Genomic DNA, 19,752 nt, shown 5'->3' on the forward strand with positions numbered 1-19,752 from the left:
GATAGGTATGACATAGGGGATGAGTGGATCTCATTTATGGGTCACTCTACATCCTGGAAAGGGTAGATACATCGTTCCTTCGCATCTAAAAATAAGGTGCCCTCCAAAACTCCTAAAAATCAAGCCATGCTTCGCAGTAACAACACGAGAAGGATTTTTTGGATATAGCATTGTTCCTTTCCAACGTGGCAATAAAACTTGCGAGGATGGTGTCTCGAGTTATTACGATGATCATGCAATATTCCATCTGTCTCGCGCCAAAATTCTACCCTGCAGTCAGGCCTTGGGGGTATGAATTTGGCGCCTTTACCGACCGCTTTCTCTCCCCCATCCCTCAAGAGAAGGGAAGAAAGCACTAGGGTTTCCATCTTCTTCAAGAACCCCAAAAATGGATCAATCTCCTCTAGGGTTGGAACAAATCGAGTATCTCCTTCTTCCCTCGAGATCCCACCAAGAGAAATCCCTTGCTTACAGAACCCTGTTGCTCCTCCAAGAGCGCCTAAGCGGCGACCGCTCTATGATCGGGGCGCTTCGCGTTTGGTTGCCACGTCTTGTTCCTTCGATCCGAGTGGATATCTTCATAGAAGACGAAGAAGTGTGAGTTCCCTCTCTTCCATAACCCCTATTTCTTTTCCTCTCTTTTCTTTCCATCCATAATCATCTCCAATTTCGTTTTTTTTTCTGGAGTTCTGTTTGCAGTGCTTCGCAGGCGTTGAAGTGTTTGGGATTCATAATTTATCACCCTGATCTGGTTGTCACGATACCTGGTGCGCAGACATTTCTTTCGGAGAATTTATAGTGCCCTGTGTTCAGAATTTTCTCTTTTATGTATAATATTCGATTTTGTTTCTGTTCTTTTTTTCTCTCTCTCTCTCGGTCGTTCTCTCCAATATGTAGTTTCTTTCAATTTTGCGAAATTTGTGGTGGTTCCTTTTGATCGAATGGGGATTGCCAAATGTATGCTGGGTTGTGAATTGTGTGCTGTCATTGTTTCTCGGTGGCTTGATTTCGCGTTAGTTTGTCGATAATATTACAGTTATAGTTGATTGTGCGATGGTAATGTTTGCTCTTGGCTCGTATGATTTTGTCACGAGGGAATTTGTGGTCTAATGAAGAATTTGTTCGGACGCTTGGAAAAGAAACTGACAAATACGTTATATACTTTCCACGTTGGTCATGGAGCTTACTGGAATTTAGTGTTGTAGTTGGAGGATATGAAACATTTAAGTGTTGTAATTGGAATATAATAAGTATATACTTTACTGTTGAGTTTTTTGTTCATTCGAATGTTATTTGCCGAGGTATTTCTGTTAGGTTTCAGCGAGCCATGTTTTTGAGTGGCCCTGTTGAGCATTAGAAACAAGTTAATCGAGCATCTGTGCACTTTGGGTTTTATCTTTGGCTTGTTATCATACTCATTTTTCAAGGAAATTTCTACTTGTCATTCTAAATCTGTCTTTGCATTTCTTATCAGGAATTTTGTAACACTTCTCTAACTCCATTTACACCAAAAGTTTTATTCATCCATATCAAGTTTCATACCAGACATGATTATCCAAAAAAAGGTTTGATACCAGACATTCAAGGATAGGTCATCAATATATATGGAGTTATGGTTTTGCTGTTACAGTTTACAATGATAAAGGTTATCTTTTCTTTCCAAGATGAGTGAGATAGCCCAGAAGGTTTGAAGATGTCTAACCATAAGCAAATTTGTAATTGTGATTTATAACAATCAAGGAGATAATTCAATTAAGCATATGCCGAGGAAGTTTCATATCAGCATAAAATGTTTCATTTCTCATGTCTTTTTCCCATTTATGTTTCCCTTCCTTTCAACCTTGGCATGGAACTTTTGCAATGCTGTCTAGGCCTTAAACAAAGTGGTTAAACCTGTGATTTGGTTTGACTCAATGATATACAAAAATTAACCAACTAGGCAGCGATTGATCTTGGTGCTGACATAATGTAGTTTGGATTAATGATGGGTTCTTTGATAGTGAAGAAATATTGAAAGTGTGTAGCTGCTGGAAGTATATGAACAAGAGGTGGTGGTAGGATGCATCCGTTGTCTGTGTATGCCTTTGGGGAATCCTCTTTCGGTCAACGACCGTCCCCTTAAGAGCGGACTCAACTAGCTATTCGGGGTATTTGAAAATACGTGGCATAATAGACCCCTTAACTAGTCTCAGTTGTTTCTATGATTCGTGCCTTGTGCATACCTGCAGGCCAACTAATTATCAAAACAAAAGTTATTCTGTTCACACTTCTTGTTTGTTGTGTACTATTTGTTAATTGCTGCTTATACTAATTATAGCATTTTACTTGTGCTGATGAATTGCTTATATAGTTTTTTGCTTGTATAAACTGCTAGCATGATAAAATTAAATGCATATACTTAATTTTGTTCTATATTATCTTATTTGTGCACTTACCAGTTCTTCGTGAAACTGACCCATTTCATGGGTACAGTTGATGAGTATGATGCGAGACAGGCGATGACGCGATTGCGATACAGTTTGAGATCCCATTGTTTCTGCTAGCAGCTTGCGTCCTGGACTTTTTGGTTTTTGGCAAGGATTTCCTCAAAAATCCAAATTTTGTACAACTTAAAGTTTTAATACAAATGTCTTATTAAAATGTTTGCAAGTTATAAGTGTTTTGGAAATGTGGATTTTTATGCTAACACACCCAAGGTTATCAACTTGCCTTTCATCTTTCAAAAATAAAAATCGTTTATGCTGATTTGTTAAACAAAACTTTGACAAGAAAAGAATTTTTCAATCTTTTGAACTTTTTAGAGAGGTTTATAAGTTTGAAATTTTGGGGCGTTATAGAAACTCGTTTGACCCTCCTGGTGCTAGGATCTTGAGATACTCTGACTAGTAATATTTTGGAGTAAGCATGTGGGCTAGACTATGGAGAGACATATTCATTCTATCCTATCTATTTGAGACAATCTTATGAATCTTTTTATACAAATCTGGTCATCCTTTTAGATTGTCTTTGATTTCCTTCAACATGTTGTGAATGCCTTCATACACTTCACCAATTATAGGGCCTTCCTGATCACAAAATTGAATCATCTTGTCGATGGGTTTTGTAATCAATAATGCTAAACGAACAGAATCCCAATATTCTTCATCAAGAACAATTATTTTTGTTGTAACTTTTTTTTTCATAGTCTCATCAGTGCATGATTGCTTCTAGTCGCTCCATCCATCTGATATGATTGTAAGCCTCAAGCTCTCCCTCACATCAAGCAAGCACTTCAAAGTAGTATAATGTAAAGCAAACTTTGTTTTTGCAATATTTGTTAGCTCTAATTTTTCATTACTTCTAAAGATTGTTAACGCTTTCGAATGATTGGTGATATACTTCACAATTTCTTTACTTTGCAAATCCTTGAAGACCAAATTAAGTGTGTGCACAATACAAGGTGACAAAAAAATACACTTATACGTTTATTTCAATTCTTCACTAGCTAACTTGCAATTTGCTGCATTGTCTGTAATCACTTGTACTAAATTTAAAGGCCCCATGTAATGCCCAAAAATTTCAAACTTGTAAACTTTTGAAAATACTTAGAAAACCTTTCATTTTTCAGAGTTTTCATCACCAGAAACAAATTTTTTTGAAAAGCAAAACAAGTTTACAACTTTGGGCACGTCACCATAAAAATCCATCATCAAAACCATCATTATCAAAAACATTTAACAAGACAATTAGTGAGCCAAATATTCATTATGAAAACTATCAGTTGTACCAAAGTTAGGGTTTCTCCTTATACAAAACTCCAACTAAAACAAGTGTCCCAAATACAAAACTGCGAGCAGAGGAGTGAAGTCTCAGGCCATCTCGCATCCCCCATCGATTGTCTGAAAAAACCTACTCGCCACCTGTGCCCATAAAATGGGTCGGTTTTACAAAAAACTGGTAGCTACGCAAGTAAGACAATATGGAACCAAAAATAAAGCAGGATATATTATGCTAACATGATAAGCAATTTAAAACAATATTTAAGCTACGCTAGCATGAGCAGTTAACTATGCAGGAAATAATCTATTTCTAGTATGAACAATTGATTTCACAAGCGGAGAAGAGTGAACTAAAGCAATTAACTCACACAGAACATAAGCATATACAATCAACAGTTCCTCCATCTCAATAATGCACATTCAAGCAGATATTGTCAACATGATATTCTTTGTTTCGATATTAGCTGACTTGTGTGTATGCACAAACGCGAAACGGTCGAGACTGATCCGGGGTTTATTATGCTATGTATTTTATGATACCTCAGATAGCTAGCTGAGTCTGCTCCAAAGGGGACGGTCAACGACCAAGAGAGGATTCCCCAAAGGCATTCGTAGCCACAGATGCATCCTATTTTTGCAGAAGTCCATGTGATCTACCACCTAGGATAGTCCCGTCCCTTAACTTCGATGACTGGGGACACCAAGTCATTTGCCCTTGTTAACAACCTGTCCATCAGAGTTTTTGTACCATCCATCCTCTCCCTTGATGAAAACAAGAGGCGAATGAGCACGACAAGGGTTACTTAACTGATGCCTCCATCCTATATGCTCTGGTCTTTCAGACCCACACGAGCATCTTGCCGGTGAAGGCGAATCATCACCATTTTATGTGATTTCAACAAGGTGCACATTGCACGTTTCGAGGTTACCATCAACCTCTCATCCTACTCATCGTAGTTCATACCATACCTGTCTAAAGGTACAACTACGATAATAGGGGCATGCGTTTCTCAAAGGATAACCCAACATAAAGTTTCACAAGTACATGATATAAGTAAATCAAGATTCAACATGCTTAGTCTTGCGAAACTGAAACACTTGCATGATTAGGATTTTCATGGATCTTAAATGCTTCTTCCAAGTGTACCAACTTGGGGAAAGCTAGTTACTAATTTGCAACCCACAATATCTTTTGCGAACTCAAGAAGCTGAAATACGTGCAAAGAATCCTCTTCTCAGAACTGAAGCGTCTCTACGCAAATACACATCTTTTCAAAAAGAGCGAAAATGGTACGCACCCTTGCGCGCCCTGCGAGACTTGCATTTAAGGAGTAGCAAGTACCCAAAAATGTAAGTCTGCGTTCTAAGTACGGCGGCAAGGGAAAAACACGACCAGTAAAGCGAAAGCAATAGCCTGTGCACTAAAGCGCGATGACAAAGCAAGTACCAAATAACAAATCTAAGAACAAGCATGTGCACTATAGCGCGGCGACAAAGTAAAAAAATAAGCAGAAAGGACAAAAAAACAATAACGAATAGAAAATAATTTGCAAAAGAAAAAGCCTGTGCACATAAAGCACGATGGCAAAGTAAAGACAGGAACAGTAAAGACAGAAAGCGGTAAGGACAGGAAAGTAAATGCGAAAATAAAAGCTTGTGCACATCAAGCGTGGCGGCAATAGAAAACAATCAAGATAGAAAAGTAAAAAGGACAAGGGCGACAAAACCGCGTCCTTGAGTTAAAGGCGTATGTATATAGATATACATATACATATATATGGTCCATTGTCCTTTCTTTCTCATTTTAACTCTAATTGCTTTATTTTAATTTGTTTATTTCCCTTTCTTTTTCATTTTTAATTATTTTATTTTAGTTCGTCCATTGTCCTTTGCGCAACTTTTCCCTACCTTGGAGAGTCGTGGCGTTGCACACGTCTCCGAGTGTACGTGACGTATGTCTCGGGCCACGGGGCACGAGCGGGCTCCGTTCTGCAAACTGCGAAAGTTCAACATATCAGTATGTTAAAAAAATGGAAGAAGGGGCAGGGGTTGAGCCACTGGCGATCTGTTGTAGAAAAGAGGTAGGGGGCAGGGGCTCTGTCCCTACCTGCAGGCTGCCGACTGGATCAAGGAAAAGGGTAAAGGGAGGGTTGCACACCCTCCCTTGCAGAGAAGACGAACAGAAACATGGGCCTCGCCCCTGCCTACAGACAAACGAAAAGCGGTAAGGGGCGAAGGCCGTGCCTGATGGGAGGTTCGTAAAGATAGGGGTGAGCCCCTGTTTGCCGAAAGTCAGAGGAGGCGGAGGCAGGGGCTCGCCCTTGCCTGACGAAGGTAAAAAGGGAGGTAGGGGCTTTGCCCCTGCCTGCTGGAAAAGCAAAGAGGCAGGGGCGAAGCCCGTGCCTGACGACAGCGAAGAGAGAGGTAGGGGGCTTCGCCCCTGCCTGCTGGAAAAGCACAGAGGCAGGGGCGAATCCCTTGCCTGATAACAGTGGAGAGGGAGAAAGGGAGGCTTTGATCGGCGGAGCCGCTGTTCGACATTGGTGCAGAGGGAGGCAGGGGCTTTGCCCCTGCCTGCCGAAAAATTATAGAGGTAGGGGCGGAGCCTTTGCCTGCTGGAAAAAGGGTGGAGACAGGGGCTTCGCCCCTGCCTACCCCAAGAAAGGCACAGTCAGGGGCTTTGCCCCTGCTAGGGGTGGCAATCGGTTCGGGTCGACAGGTTTGTGGGTCGGGTTAACGGGTTGGCGGGTCAGAATACCTCAACACGAACACGACCCGTTTATTAAACGGGTCAGATGTGGCAAACACGAACACGACCCATTTATTAAACGGCTAACCCGACACGACACGGTTAACCCGTTTAATAAACGGGTCAGATCGACACGACACAATTACACGACACGGCGACTCGTTTATTAAACGGGTCGACACTATAACATAGACACGATAACCGACCCGAGTAACCCGAATAACCTGTCTAACCCGAATAACACAATTAGAAAAAAAAATACATATTATATTTTTTTTTTGCAAATCTGCAATTAGAGGAGAGGTCTCGGGCTCTCGGCTGCAGCTGTGTAGGAAGGAGTTTGGTGGGTGACTAAAGTGTAAAGTTAGGAGTTAGGGTTAGATAAGTTAATATATATAAACGGGTTACGGGTTGACGGGTTCGTGTAAACGGGTTGACCCGCCCGCCTAACCCGTTTATTAAACGGGTCAAACGGGTTGGCGGGTTGGCATACCCCTAACACGAACACGACCTGTTTAATAAACGGGTTAGGCGGGTCGACCCGTTTACGACACGAACCCGTTTAAGCCAAACCCTAACCCGGCTAAGAAGTGGGTTGGCGGGTCATGTCAGATTTTGCCACCCCTAGCCCCTGCCAGCCGATTGACCAAGAGGCAGGGGCAAAGCCCCTACCGATCTGCTCTACACAGGTGGCTAGGGGTGTTGCCCCTGTCGACCTGTCGAAAAACGAACAGAAGAAGAAGAAAACAACACTAGGAGAGAGAGGTTACCTTACTTGAGAGGAGGCTAGAATGAGGGTGAGACGGGAGCGGGAGGTGCGCGCCGGGAAGGGTGGCCGAACGCAGGTGTCGGGCATCCGTGAGACTGAAGAAGACGAGAGGGGGGGGGGGGAGGTAACAAAGAGATAGAGCGTCGAGGAGGGATCCTCCGGTGAGGGTCGCCGACGGCGATGGTCGGGAAAAGGCAACGAGAGAGAGAGAGAGAGAGAGAGAGAGAGAGAGAGAGAGAGAGAGAGAGAGAGAGAGAGAGAGAGAGAGAGAGAGAGAGAGAGAGAGTTGTATGGGGGAGGAGGGCGAACACAAAGAGAGGGGGAGGGTTTCTCATTCGAGAAACCCTACCCCATACGTGCTTTAAATAAGCACGGGGCAGGGTGTGTGTGTGTTAGGGAACCCAGGTTTGGGTTTGGGTCGGATCCGGATCCGACCCGGGTCCAACATTTTTTTAAAAAATCTTGGGCCTTACACCCCACAAGTTTAAATTTTGTCTTAAAAAACTCGACAATATTTGTAGCTGACTGTTTCACATTAGAAAAGTCACTCGCATATAAGAACATCGAGCCAAAATAATTTGATGCAAGTATATTTATCAAGTGTTTGTTCTTTATATTTGTCCAATCGTTTGAGACAATAAAAACTCCAAACATCTCAAACTTTTCTCGAAATTCACTTAACTCCCTATAAACACTCTTTTTCACTGCAAGCAACGTTTCTTTGAGCTTTTTCATATGATGGGGGTTTATATCCAGACACTTTACTAACTGTAGATATCATCTCTTCCCAATACGATGATCGAAGCACATTGAAAGGTATGCCATTTGCACAAAAAGCCTTATAATTTTATGATCTACATTGTCTCTTTCTACCTTTTTAAAGGTATCGCGAATATCAACTGTTTCAGCTTTCACTAGAAGATGTAGTCATACTAATAGGCTTCAGTTTATCAATTCTTGATCTCTTCAACTCAAATGCACTTGATGAAACCTCCCCTCTTCGAACTTATCTCTTAATTTTCTTGCCAATTCTGCATTTTTTGCAACTAGAGGACAAAACGCCATCTCTATAATGAAGTAGATTGAATCCGATACACATGCAAGAGCACTCTTTTAATCAAGTGAAATGCTTGATTCAATCAGCGAACCACCTGCACAAGGGTCTAACAAATTAATATTACATATATTCACTCAAGAGAGTGTGTTGAAAATACAAGGCCTTCAAGGCCAATTTATAGAGCAAGAGAGGGCTGTTGGGGCAGCCCAATGTGACTGTTGGGCTGCTATTGGGCTGATGTCTATTATAATGAAAGTACCAAAATACCCTTGATGGGTGTTTCAGTTTACAACCTTTAAACATACATATAATTACATATACATATACATATACATACATATATATATATATATATATATATATACATATACATATATGTATATGCATACTATAACATATCTTAACACCCCCCTCAAACTCATGGTACAACCACCGAGAGTTTGCCAAGTAGGAAGTGGAATCTGGGCGATGGTAGCGCTTTGGTGAAGAAGTCCGCGAGTTGGTATTCTGATGGAACATAAGGTAGTGTGATGGTCTTTTGTAAGAACTCTTCACGAACGTAGTGGCAATCCATCTCAATGTGCTTCGTTCTTTCATGAAATGTATGATTGCTTGCAATGTAAACAACGCTATTGTTGCCACAACATAATTTCGAAGGTTCTGCATTATGAACCCCTAAGTCTTCGAGAAGTTGTTTCAACCAAACTAATTCCGATGTAGTGGTTGCCATGGCCCGATACTCAGCTTCAGTCGAAGACAATGACACCTGCTGCTTTTTGCATTGCCATGAGTTAGAGAATCACCTAAAAAAACACATAAACCAGTGGTTGAGCGTCTATCATTGACATCCCCTCCCCAATCAGAGTCAGAATATGCAATAACTTCTAGTGAGCAAGAGGAGGATAAAAACAAGCCAAGGTTAATAGATTTTTAATATATCTAACAATTCTCATTACAACACTCATATGTACTGTAGTGGGAGCATGTTAAAATTGACTAGCAGAATGAATAGCATGGAATATATCAGGGTGAGTAATAGAGAGATAAGACAAAACCCCAATCATCTGTCTGTAGGGCGTTGGATCTTGCAAGGGTTCTCCATCATCTATCTTCATTTTGGTACTTATGACTTCCGAAGTGTCAACCAATTTCTCATCCGAGAGTCATGATCTTTCAATGATCGCTGCTGTATATTTAGTCTGTGACAAAAAGTAACCACGATTTGAGTAAGCAACTTCTATTCCAAGAAAATATCGTAAAAACTAAGATCTGTCATATCAAAGTTGGCTTTAAGCACATCTTTGATATGGTTGACTCCCTGGTTATCATCTCCGGTGATTATCATATCATCTACATACAGTAGCAGAATCACCATTTCCGCATCAGAAGACTTAACAAACAATGCAATATCAATAAAACAAGATTTAAAATGAAGTTGAGTCATTACATCACTGAACCTATCATACCAAGCTTTTGGAGCTTGCTTTAGGCTATATAAGGCCTTACGTAATCGGAGAGTTTTTCCATGTGCTAAAGACAAACCAGGAGGAGGATCCATGTATACTTCTTCATCTAGGTTGCCATTTAAAAAGACATTCTTAACGTCCATTTGAAATATGAACCATTTCCTAATTGATGCTATAGTAATGAGAGTTCTAACAGTAGTCATGTGAGCAACTAGGGCAAATGTCTCATCATAGTCAATCCCATATTCTTGACTGTATTCTTTGGCTACTAACCTAGTTTTATATCTTTCTAATGTTTCGTCGTACTTTGTTTTTACCTTATAAACCCATCAACATCCTATAGTTTTTCTTCTTTTAGGTAATGTTTGGATCTCTCCAGTTTTTGCCTTTTCTATTGCTTCCAACTCGTCATTCATAGCCTTAATCCATTCATGCTGGTGTTTAGCCTCATGATATGATTGAGGTTCAGAATACGAGTGAATGACCATTAGGCAAGATCTAAACTTAGGTTCAAGGGAATCATATGATACGAATCTATTAGGAGCTTTCGAAATTCTTATGGATTTTCTAAGGTTAAAAGACTCTTCTTCTTGGCATTGTGAGTATCTTTCTAAAGCACTTTGTGGGTGATCTTCAGTACGACGAGCATAGGTTTGTAAATTATCGTGAGGTAGGTCCACATTGTCAAGACTCTTACTCATATTCTCATTTGCCTCATGAATGTTTTGACTCTCATGAATATATTCACTCTTGTCATTGACAAGGTCAAAGATGAACTAATAATCACAACTTTCTTGGATATTCTCTTTGGTAAACCCTCTTTCATTTTCAAGAAACGTAACATTTCTAGAAACATATAACTTGTTTCTTTCAATGTCATAACACCTATATCCTTTTTGCTTTTCGGCATAACCCCAAAACACACAAGGAATGACTTTAGGGGAGACTTTATCATTTTTGTTGGTAAGAACAATGCATTTGCTCCCGAAAACCTTCAATCTTTTGTAATCGGGACGCATTTTACAAAGTTTTTCAATAGGAGAAATGCTTTCAATATTTTTTGAAGGCATTCTATTAATCAAGCAGACTGCCGTAACGACAACTTCAACCCAATTTTTTTTGGAACATTTCCAGATACTAGAAGAGTTCTAGTGGTTTCAATAATGTGTCTATGCTTTCTTTTAGTAAAGACCATTTTGTTGAGGGGCATAGGGACATGATTTTTGATGTACAATTCCATTTGAGCCAAGATAATTTTTAAATTCTTTTGATACAAATTCTCCCTCATAATCAGTTCTAAAAATTTGGATATTGGTTTTAAATTGATTTTGTATATAACTATGAAAATTTTAAAACAATCAAATACTTCAGATTTGTGTTTTAAAAAGAATATCCAAAAGTGTTTGTTATAATCGTCCACAAACACATTATAATAAGAAACGCCTCCTTTGGATATAATTGGTGCAGGTCCCCATACATCCGAATATACAAGTTCAAATGGATTCTTAGTTATAAGATGTCTTGTTCCAAAAGGTAAAGACTTCATTTTGCCAAGAATGCAATCTTCACATACGCATTTTTTTTTTACAATTTGAAAGAAATGAAAATAATTGTAATTTGGTCACACTAGGATGTCTTAGTCTTTTGTGCCAAATTCCTATATCTTTCTTTTTCACAAAATTACAAAAATGTTGTTTTGGCAATTCAAGATTATCCATAGCATAGAGGTCTCCTCTTCTATGACCTTGCCCAATCAGCTTTCCGGACTGAAGATGCTGTATTAGACAATCATTAGTTGAGAAAACTATTTTGCAACCATAGTCCGCAATTTGAGAAACCGATAGGAGGTTTGAATTTAATTTTGGTATTACTCTAATATTTGGTATGTGAAATATAGGTATTTTTTGATAAATACCAAAACTTTTGATTTTTAAAGTGGTGACATCGGTAGTGGAAACACAAGAATCATTTGAGTTAAAATTGCATTCAGACAATATAGACTCATTAGGGGTCATATGAAATGAAGCACCAAAATCTAAGATTCAAGAGGTCTTACCATGGTTGTCACTGGTCGATACGACCGCTTTCGAATACGAGGAAGATTGAGCTTTGAACATAGTGTTAAAATGTGATGGCCTCCACGCTTACCTGCACAAGAAGAAATAAGAGTAATATGGGAGAGAAGGACTGCAGTTTCACGCCTGAACAACTTAGTGTGTTTTCCATAATATTAGGTTATAAATACATTACTAATACAATTTTAAGGTACGAAAATACCCTCTAATGAATAGGAGAAATACAACATTAGTGAAAAGGTTTAATATACAAGCTGGGTCTGGTAGTGCCCAAACCTGACTTGGATCCAAGATCCAATAGCGTCTTCTTTTCAGCCTCCCTCAAGTTGTACATGGTCTTGGATCATGAACAACTTGCCTTTCAGCATCCAAAATCTGTCCTTTGTCAGCCCCCTTTGGTGAATATATCTGCAACTTGCTCTTCAGTTCGCACAAAGACAGGTTCAATCTCTTTTTCTTCAACCTTTTTCCTGATAAAATGCTGGTCTATTTCAATGTGCTTTGATCGGCTATGATAAATAGGGTTAAAAGACATGTTAATAGCACTTTGATTATCACATAACAATAGTGATCATGCAATTGGTTCTCCCATCTCTACTAGGAGATGTCTTACCCATGTAGCCTCAACGGTAGCAGCGGCCATTGACCTGTATTCAGCCATTGTACTTGACTTAGCAATGGCCTTTTGCTTTCTACTACTATAAGTGATCATGTTTGATCCAATAAAACCACAATAACCAGTAACCAGACACTGATCGTCATTCATCTGGATCACCCGCCCAATCAACATCAACATAAATAGTAATTTCATGTGCACCTTGACTTGATTCACTTTTCCTATACACCAACCGTCCCTTTTAGATACCGTAGTATCCGCTTAACTGCCTCCATGTGTGGTATATGAGGTTGATGCATAAATTGAGACACCTGATTAACCGAATACACTATGTTAGGTCTAGTAAAAGTCAGGTATTGCAACATGCCAACTATGATACAATATCTAGTAGGATCCCCATATAAATCCCCTTCTTCAGAGCTCATTTTTTGATGGATGATGCTTGGAGTTGCCAATGATTTACAATCCTTCATGCCTGCCCTACTAAGAATATCCATCGTGTACTTGTGTTGAGTAAGAGTAAGTGTATCGTCCATTTTATCAATTTCAACTCCAAGAAAATAGCGCAGATCTCCCAAATCTTTCATTTTGAATCTCCGATTTAATAACTTCTTTACTTTCTCAATATGATCTCTACAGTTTCCTGTGGCAATGATATCATCTACGTATATCAATAGAAGAGTGGTGACATCTCGTTCCTTGTAAATGAATAATGAGTGATCTAGAAGAGACCGAGAGAAACCAAGCTTCTGTATCTCCAGCGAAAAACTCTTGAACCAAGACCGAGAGGCCTGCTTTAATCCATAGAGTGCTCTTTTCAACTTGCATACATATTGATTGGCATCTTCTTCTGCATATCCAGTGGGTTGTTCCATATAAACTTCTTCTTTTAGATCCCCATACAACAAGACATTTTTGATATCTAGCTGACTTAATGTCTATCTATGTTCAACGGCTAGACTCAATGCAATACGAATGGTCCCCATCTTAACAAGGCTGAATGTTTCATCAAAGTCCTGTCCTTGTTCTTGTGTAAATCCTTTGGCTACAAGTCTACCTTTATACCTTTCAATACTCCCATCTGGTTTATATTTTATCTTGTATACCCATTTGGACGCAACCATATTTTTATTTAGTGGTCTAAGCACAACTTCCCATGTACCACATCCATGGAAGGCTTCCATTTCCTCATTCATCGCTTCAACCCATTTTCTAGAGTTTGCAGCTTGATAAAAAGTGAGAGGTTCATCCTCTTTATTTACGGACGTTAAGAATAATTGAAAATCCAAAGAAATTTTTTTATAGCTCACCCACCTTTCAAGTAGATGTCAGGTCCGAGTAGATCTTCTAACATCCAACTTCTGTGGAACAGAAGTAGGAGAACCAATGTCTGTGCAAGAAAAAGATGGAGGTTTCTTCTCTCGCCGTGTGTAGACAACACCCTTATACCTCCTTGATTCCAAATTTTGAGTAGTAACCTCCTCTGGTTGAATTGCATCTGTTGATTCCTCGCATGTCTTTTTCTGAATGAAATCTGTGGGGCAAGCATCACTACTATTGGAGAAGAGTTCTGAGTTTAACCATGGGTAGTAAACGTCAACATTGGGACTTGGATTAGCAGACTGGCTATCAAAGTTCATCTCATCAAAAACAACATTCCTCGATATTTTGACTCGTTTGTTCAGTACATCATAGCACCTGTAACCCTTGTAGTCTTCAGCATATCACACAAACCTACACTTCAAGGCTTTGTCCTAAAACTTATCTCTTAATGAGCTGTCAATATGAACATAACAAACAGATCCAAAAACCCGCAATTCATGATAATTGTGATGTATACCTAACAGAGAAAAATATGAAGACCTGTTTTCTAAAATGGTCATGGGCAGTCGATTTATCACATGAACGGTGTAATGAAAAGCTTTCGTCCATAGGGTGATAGAGAGATTACTACCATACATCATGCTCATTGCACTCTCAACAATATGTCGATGCTTCCTCTTAGCAATCCTGTTTTATTGAGGCGTACGTGGGCAAGACACTCTTCTCTTTATTCCATTAAGTTGAAGGAAACTAACAAAGTCACTAGAAGAGAATTCTCCTCCTCCATCATATTGGAAATTGAGAATGTTGGTGGAGAAATGATTTTTGACAAAAGCATGAAATTTTTGAAACAACCCAAAAACCTCTGATTTATGTTTTATGAAAAATATCCAAGTATAGCGTGAATAGCTATCAATGAGAATAAGATAATATCTACTACTAGAAACAAAAGCAATTGGGGCAGGGCCCTAAACATCAGAACATATGACCTCAAATGGCCTTGAAGCTCTCTTATTAATATAATTAAAAGGCAAAACACGACTCTTACATAAATGACAACTAGAACACTTTATATCACTTGACTCTGAACTCAAGCTGGACTTAGGAATAAATTTATTCAAGACAAGTTTTTCAATAAAATGATGGCCACAATGACCCAAATGACTGTGCCAAAGAGTTGGTTTATTAGACAACAAACACACATTCAAAAGAAACCAATGATGGACACTGATGAGGCTTCAAGGACGAGCATGCAAAGTAGGCAGAGGAAGATGGATCTTCTTGGAAGATGTACATATTGCCTCTTCTCTTCCCCTCAGTGAATATCTCCCTCGTGCGAGGATCCTTGACATAAATAGAAGAGGGAGTAAATTCAACTGAGACATTAACATTATCAATAAGTTTTGAGACATATACGATGTTCTTCTGAATATTAGGAGCATGAAGAACATTTGAAAGATTAAGAGGAGACTTAGACATGGGTATAATGACATTTCCAATGTGTGAGATGGAGTGGTGAGAACCATCTCCTGTGACTGTTATTTTTACCAACATAAGGAGTAAGATTCAAGAGCTTACCTGCATCACCCGTGACGTGGGTCGTTGCACCAGAGTCGACATACCAAACACCCTTATCATTTTGCTTCATATTCAACCTTGCTAAGGCCGCTAATAACCACTCTTTTACTTCTCCTCCATCCCTTTTGGCATCTGTTTGTGAGGGTTTTCCCTTATTATTTTGAGGATTATACCAACAATTCGCTTTAATATGCCCTCTCTTATTATATAGAAAACAAGTAGGAATGGGCTTTTGGACCTGTATATTAGGCGTTGGAAGGAGCCCGCGACCCCCAGAAATATTTCTCCCTTGTCCTCCTCTTCCTCGAAAAGAATTTTCTCCTCTTCCTCTACCATAATTTGGTCCCGTACTCAGCACATCTTGAGTTCCTGACTGCACATAGGTGTCCTCAGTAAAACCCTTCAGGGTCATCTCATACTGTAGTAGCTTTGCACAAAGATCTTCGAATGTTGGAAGTTTCGAGAGACACAATAAAGAGGTTACCAGAACATGATAATCGGGCCCCAATCCACTTAAGGTCTGCTGTACTTTGTCTTTATCACTGACAAGGCATCCCACAATAGCCAGTTGATCTGTTATGCCTTTTATCTTATTCAAGTATTCCATAATGGACATCAAATCTTTCTTTAACATTTGAAATTCTCGCTTGAGAAACACAATCCTCGCCTCAGAGATCTGTGAATATGTTTGAACTAGCTTGTCCCACAACTCTTTGGCTGGAAAATCATCGGGAATAGCCACAAGAACTTCTTGTGAGAGTGTAGAAGTGATGTATGCCACTAATGCTTGATCTCTTTTCACCCAAACAACATAATCTGGATTTCTGACAAGAACAGTAGATAACACCCTTTTATCATCCTCATTTTCTTGCGAAATGAACTCTGGAGGGGTTGAGATCGATCGATCCAGATGACCAGAGAGATCTTGGCTCTTTATAAAAGGAACAATATGCCTTTTCCAGGTCAAGAAGTTAGAATTATTCAGCTTTTCGGAGACTAGTTGACTAACAAAATTTGAAGGCCTGAATGGGAAGAAGATGAATCCATTCGAATGAAAGAAGAAATTTTTTGGACCAAATGAAGAAATCAACCACTCGAATATTCTGTTTTTTTTTTGAAAGATTGTGACAGAAAAATTATATTCGAGTATGACCAGAAAGTATTAAGAGAGAATCTGATCAAAACTAATTCGACATAAAATTAATTCCAGATCGTTCTAGATTAGGCAAACCGTGAAACAAAGATGTAAATATTTTTGAGACGAACGATTTTGTAAATGATCACAACACATGAATTGAGTTTGGAGAACCGACCATTCAGGTAACAGTAAAGAGGAAATCGATGTTTGTTCACGTCGAGAAAATAAAAAAAAATGAGAATACCTTTCGGTTAGCAAAAAGAGCTTTGGATTAACGTCAACCGATTCTAAACTTTAGAAGGAAGCAAAAATCAGATTTGAGAAAGAAGAAACAGATGGGGTTTGATGTCCTTACCAGATTTGAAGAGGAACGAACGAGTTTTCTCAAATGGGTGTTGACGCCCTTGCCAGTCGGTAAAGCAGAAAAGCGATGATGGCCTTACTAATCAGTAAAACAGAAAGAAAGAAGGAAGGTGCAGAAATCCGATCCTAAAGGAAGGATCATATTTGAGAAGGAGACAGGGGGGATAGTCCTTACCAGATCGAAAAACTAAAGAGAGGGAGAGGATGCAAAGAAGAGGATTTGAAGAGGGATGGGTCTTCTTGAGATTTGAAGATTCAGATCATCTCCTTGGTCATTCTTTCTGAAAAACGATCTCAGGCCTAGTTTTAACTCTGCTCTGATACCATGTTAAAACATGCTAGCCTCCACACTTAACTGCACAAGAAGAAAGAAAAGTAATATCGGAGAGAAGGGACTGCAGTTTCACGCCTGAACAACATTACCAATACAATTTTAGGGTACAAAAATACTCTCTAATAAATAGGAAAAATACAACATTAGTGAAAAGGTCCAGTATACAAGCCGGGTCTGGTACTGCCCAAACCCGACTTGGATCCAAGATCCAATAACGTCTTCTTTTCACATAGGTTGCAAAGCCTCCATCAATTGAGCTAAGGAGAGCGAACCGATGCATTTTGAGTCATCTACTTCACTCCTTTCCACCGAAGCCACTTTTTATCTTCTTTATAATCCTCCTTCTTTCTTTTGGGACAAAAAGGTTTGATGTGTCCCCGTTCATAGCAATGGTAGCAAATAATTTTTCCACCATTCTTTGACTCATGCTCACCCCTTTTCTCATAGTTGTTGGGGTTTCTTCCATTCTCATTTCTTACAAAATGAGGTGGTTTATAACTCTTTGTATGGTTTCTGGGCTTTGACATAGCAAGCACGGATTCTTCATCCTTAGAAGTGGATGGCCTTTTCAACCTATTCTCTTCCATATTAATTCTTCAAGAGTCTCAACTATGAAAGGAACACCTCCTCTATGAAGTAAAGCGAACTTAGTTCCTTCGAATTCGGGCCTAAGCCCATTTATGAATTGATAAAAATGCTCCACTTTGATTTGATTTTCGCGGAGCTCAACATCTTGTGGGCAATGCCACTTTGGCTCAAGAAGAGTCAATTCATCCCAAAGGAGAGAGAGGGCATTATAGTATTCTCTTATGCTCATCTTCCCTTGAGTCATAGTCCTCAATTTATTTTGAACATTATATATATGTGCAATATCCTTAAGACTATACATGTCTTTAAGATATTTTCAAGCATCACTAGCGAAGTCAAACTAGAACATTTGTGAATGTCCACACTATTGATGAGCCATCAAATGATTTTGGAATGACCCATCCTCCATTCTTTCTATCTTTTCTCATATTTAGAAACGGCTCTAGCCATTTCCTCTCCTTGAAGCGCAATTTCTTTCCATTTTTCAACTTTGTAAGGATGAACTTAAGCTCCTTGTCGGTGCCGTCAACCAACCGTCAAAGCCTTTTTTCCCGCATCTTATGTTTTACTATGGATGCCCACATCACATAGTTGGTGTCATTTAGGCGTATGAGAATGGAGACAATTATTTTCCTTTCATTCTCCATTTACAACAAGCGAAAATAGAACACAAGGGAAGATGAGAAAGAGTGGAAGAAAGAAGAAGAAAGTGATACAAGGCCTTTTTTGGAGATGGTCCGCTTCTCGATGCAACAATCAGAATTTTCCCAAGTTCAAGATCCTCCTTTTGATCACGACCTTCTTTCTAACAAACGTCCTTTCGAACACCAAAGCTTTGATACCATGTAATGAAGTGAATTGAATCCGATACACATGCAAGAACATGCGAGAGCACTCTTTCAATCAAGTGGAATACTTGATTGAATCACCAAACCACCCACACAAGGGTCTAACAAATTAATATTGCATATATTCACTTAAGAGAGTGTCTTGAAAATACAAGGCCTTCAAGGCCAATTTATAGAGCAAGAGAGGGTTGTTGGGGCAGCCCGATGTGACTGTTGGGCTGCTCCCAACGGTTAGAATTCTAACCGTTGGGAGCAGATCCAATAGTCATATTGGAGCTGCTCCCAATGACCCACAAAACAATAAAATGAAAAAGACAAAAAAACAAAAAAGAAATAGAAATAGAAATAGAAATAAAAGAAAAAATAAAAAGAATTGTCAGCCCCTATTGGGATGACGCCTATTACAGTGAAAGTACCAAGGGTATTTCGGTTTACAACCTTTAAACACACATATATATATATATATATGCATACTATAACAATCTCAACACTTTGTCCCTTTGAAGATCCCATGAGATGTGCAAAAACTCGAGTATATGACCCATGATAAATATTTTTGCAGTGCCTGCACATAAAAACCTGAGTTCCACCTTGCTTTCCTTGCCCACTCTTCTTTTGTTTCAATACATGGCGCCATAACACTCTTGTTTTATGCATGGTAGGTGGTTCGTTTTCGTCATCTAGGTCATCTTCATCATAGTAGTCATTCAAGTCATATTCTTTTTCATCTTCCTCATCAAAACAATTTTCTTTTCTGTCCTCAAATTGATATGGACAATCAGAAGACCCCTTGCCCTTTTTTGCATTGTCATTCCCAAGACCACTAGATGATTCATGCTCCAAATTGCAAAAAGAATCATCATCGTTATTATAATTGTCGTGATCGTAGTTTGTGATGGTCATTAGTGAAGCAAAAAACATGCAAATATACTTGCATCATAAAAGTATAGGAATCATTTTAGAACACTTTAAAAAAACTATTATTAACAACAAAGGATGGAGAGTGAAGAACACAAATCACTACTCTCATAATTTACCAATTACTAAAACAAAAAACTAAACATCATTCAATGAGGTGAAAGATCTATGA

General features: G+C 39.1%; 1 protein-coding gene across 1 annotated transcript in view; it reads left to right on the forward strand.

Moving 5' to 3' along the window:
* The first annotated feature begins 248 nt into the window (after nt 1-248).
* LOC149837432 (uncharacterized) overlaps nt 249-19,752 on the forward strand; it is a 61,251-nt gene continuing 41,747 nt past the window's right edge. The window contains exons 1-2 of the mRNA XM_090007372.1: nt 249-597; nt 700-767. Coding sequence (XP_089863498.1) covers nt 389-597; nt 700-767 — 277 coding nt within the window. The 5' untranslated portion in view covers nt 249-388. The remainder of the gene's footprint in view (nt 598-699; nt 768-19,752) is intronic.

Source organism: Nuphar pumila, chromosome 5 (assembly GCF_984573655.1).
Source record: "Nuphar pumila chromosome 5, dmNupPumi1.hap1.1, whole genome shotgun sequence".
Classification (NCBI taxonomy): domain Eukaryota; kingdom Viridiplantae; phylum Streptophyta; class Magnoliopsida; order Nymphaeales; family Nymphaeaceae; genus Nuphar; species Nuphar pumila.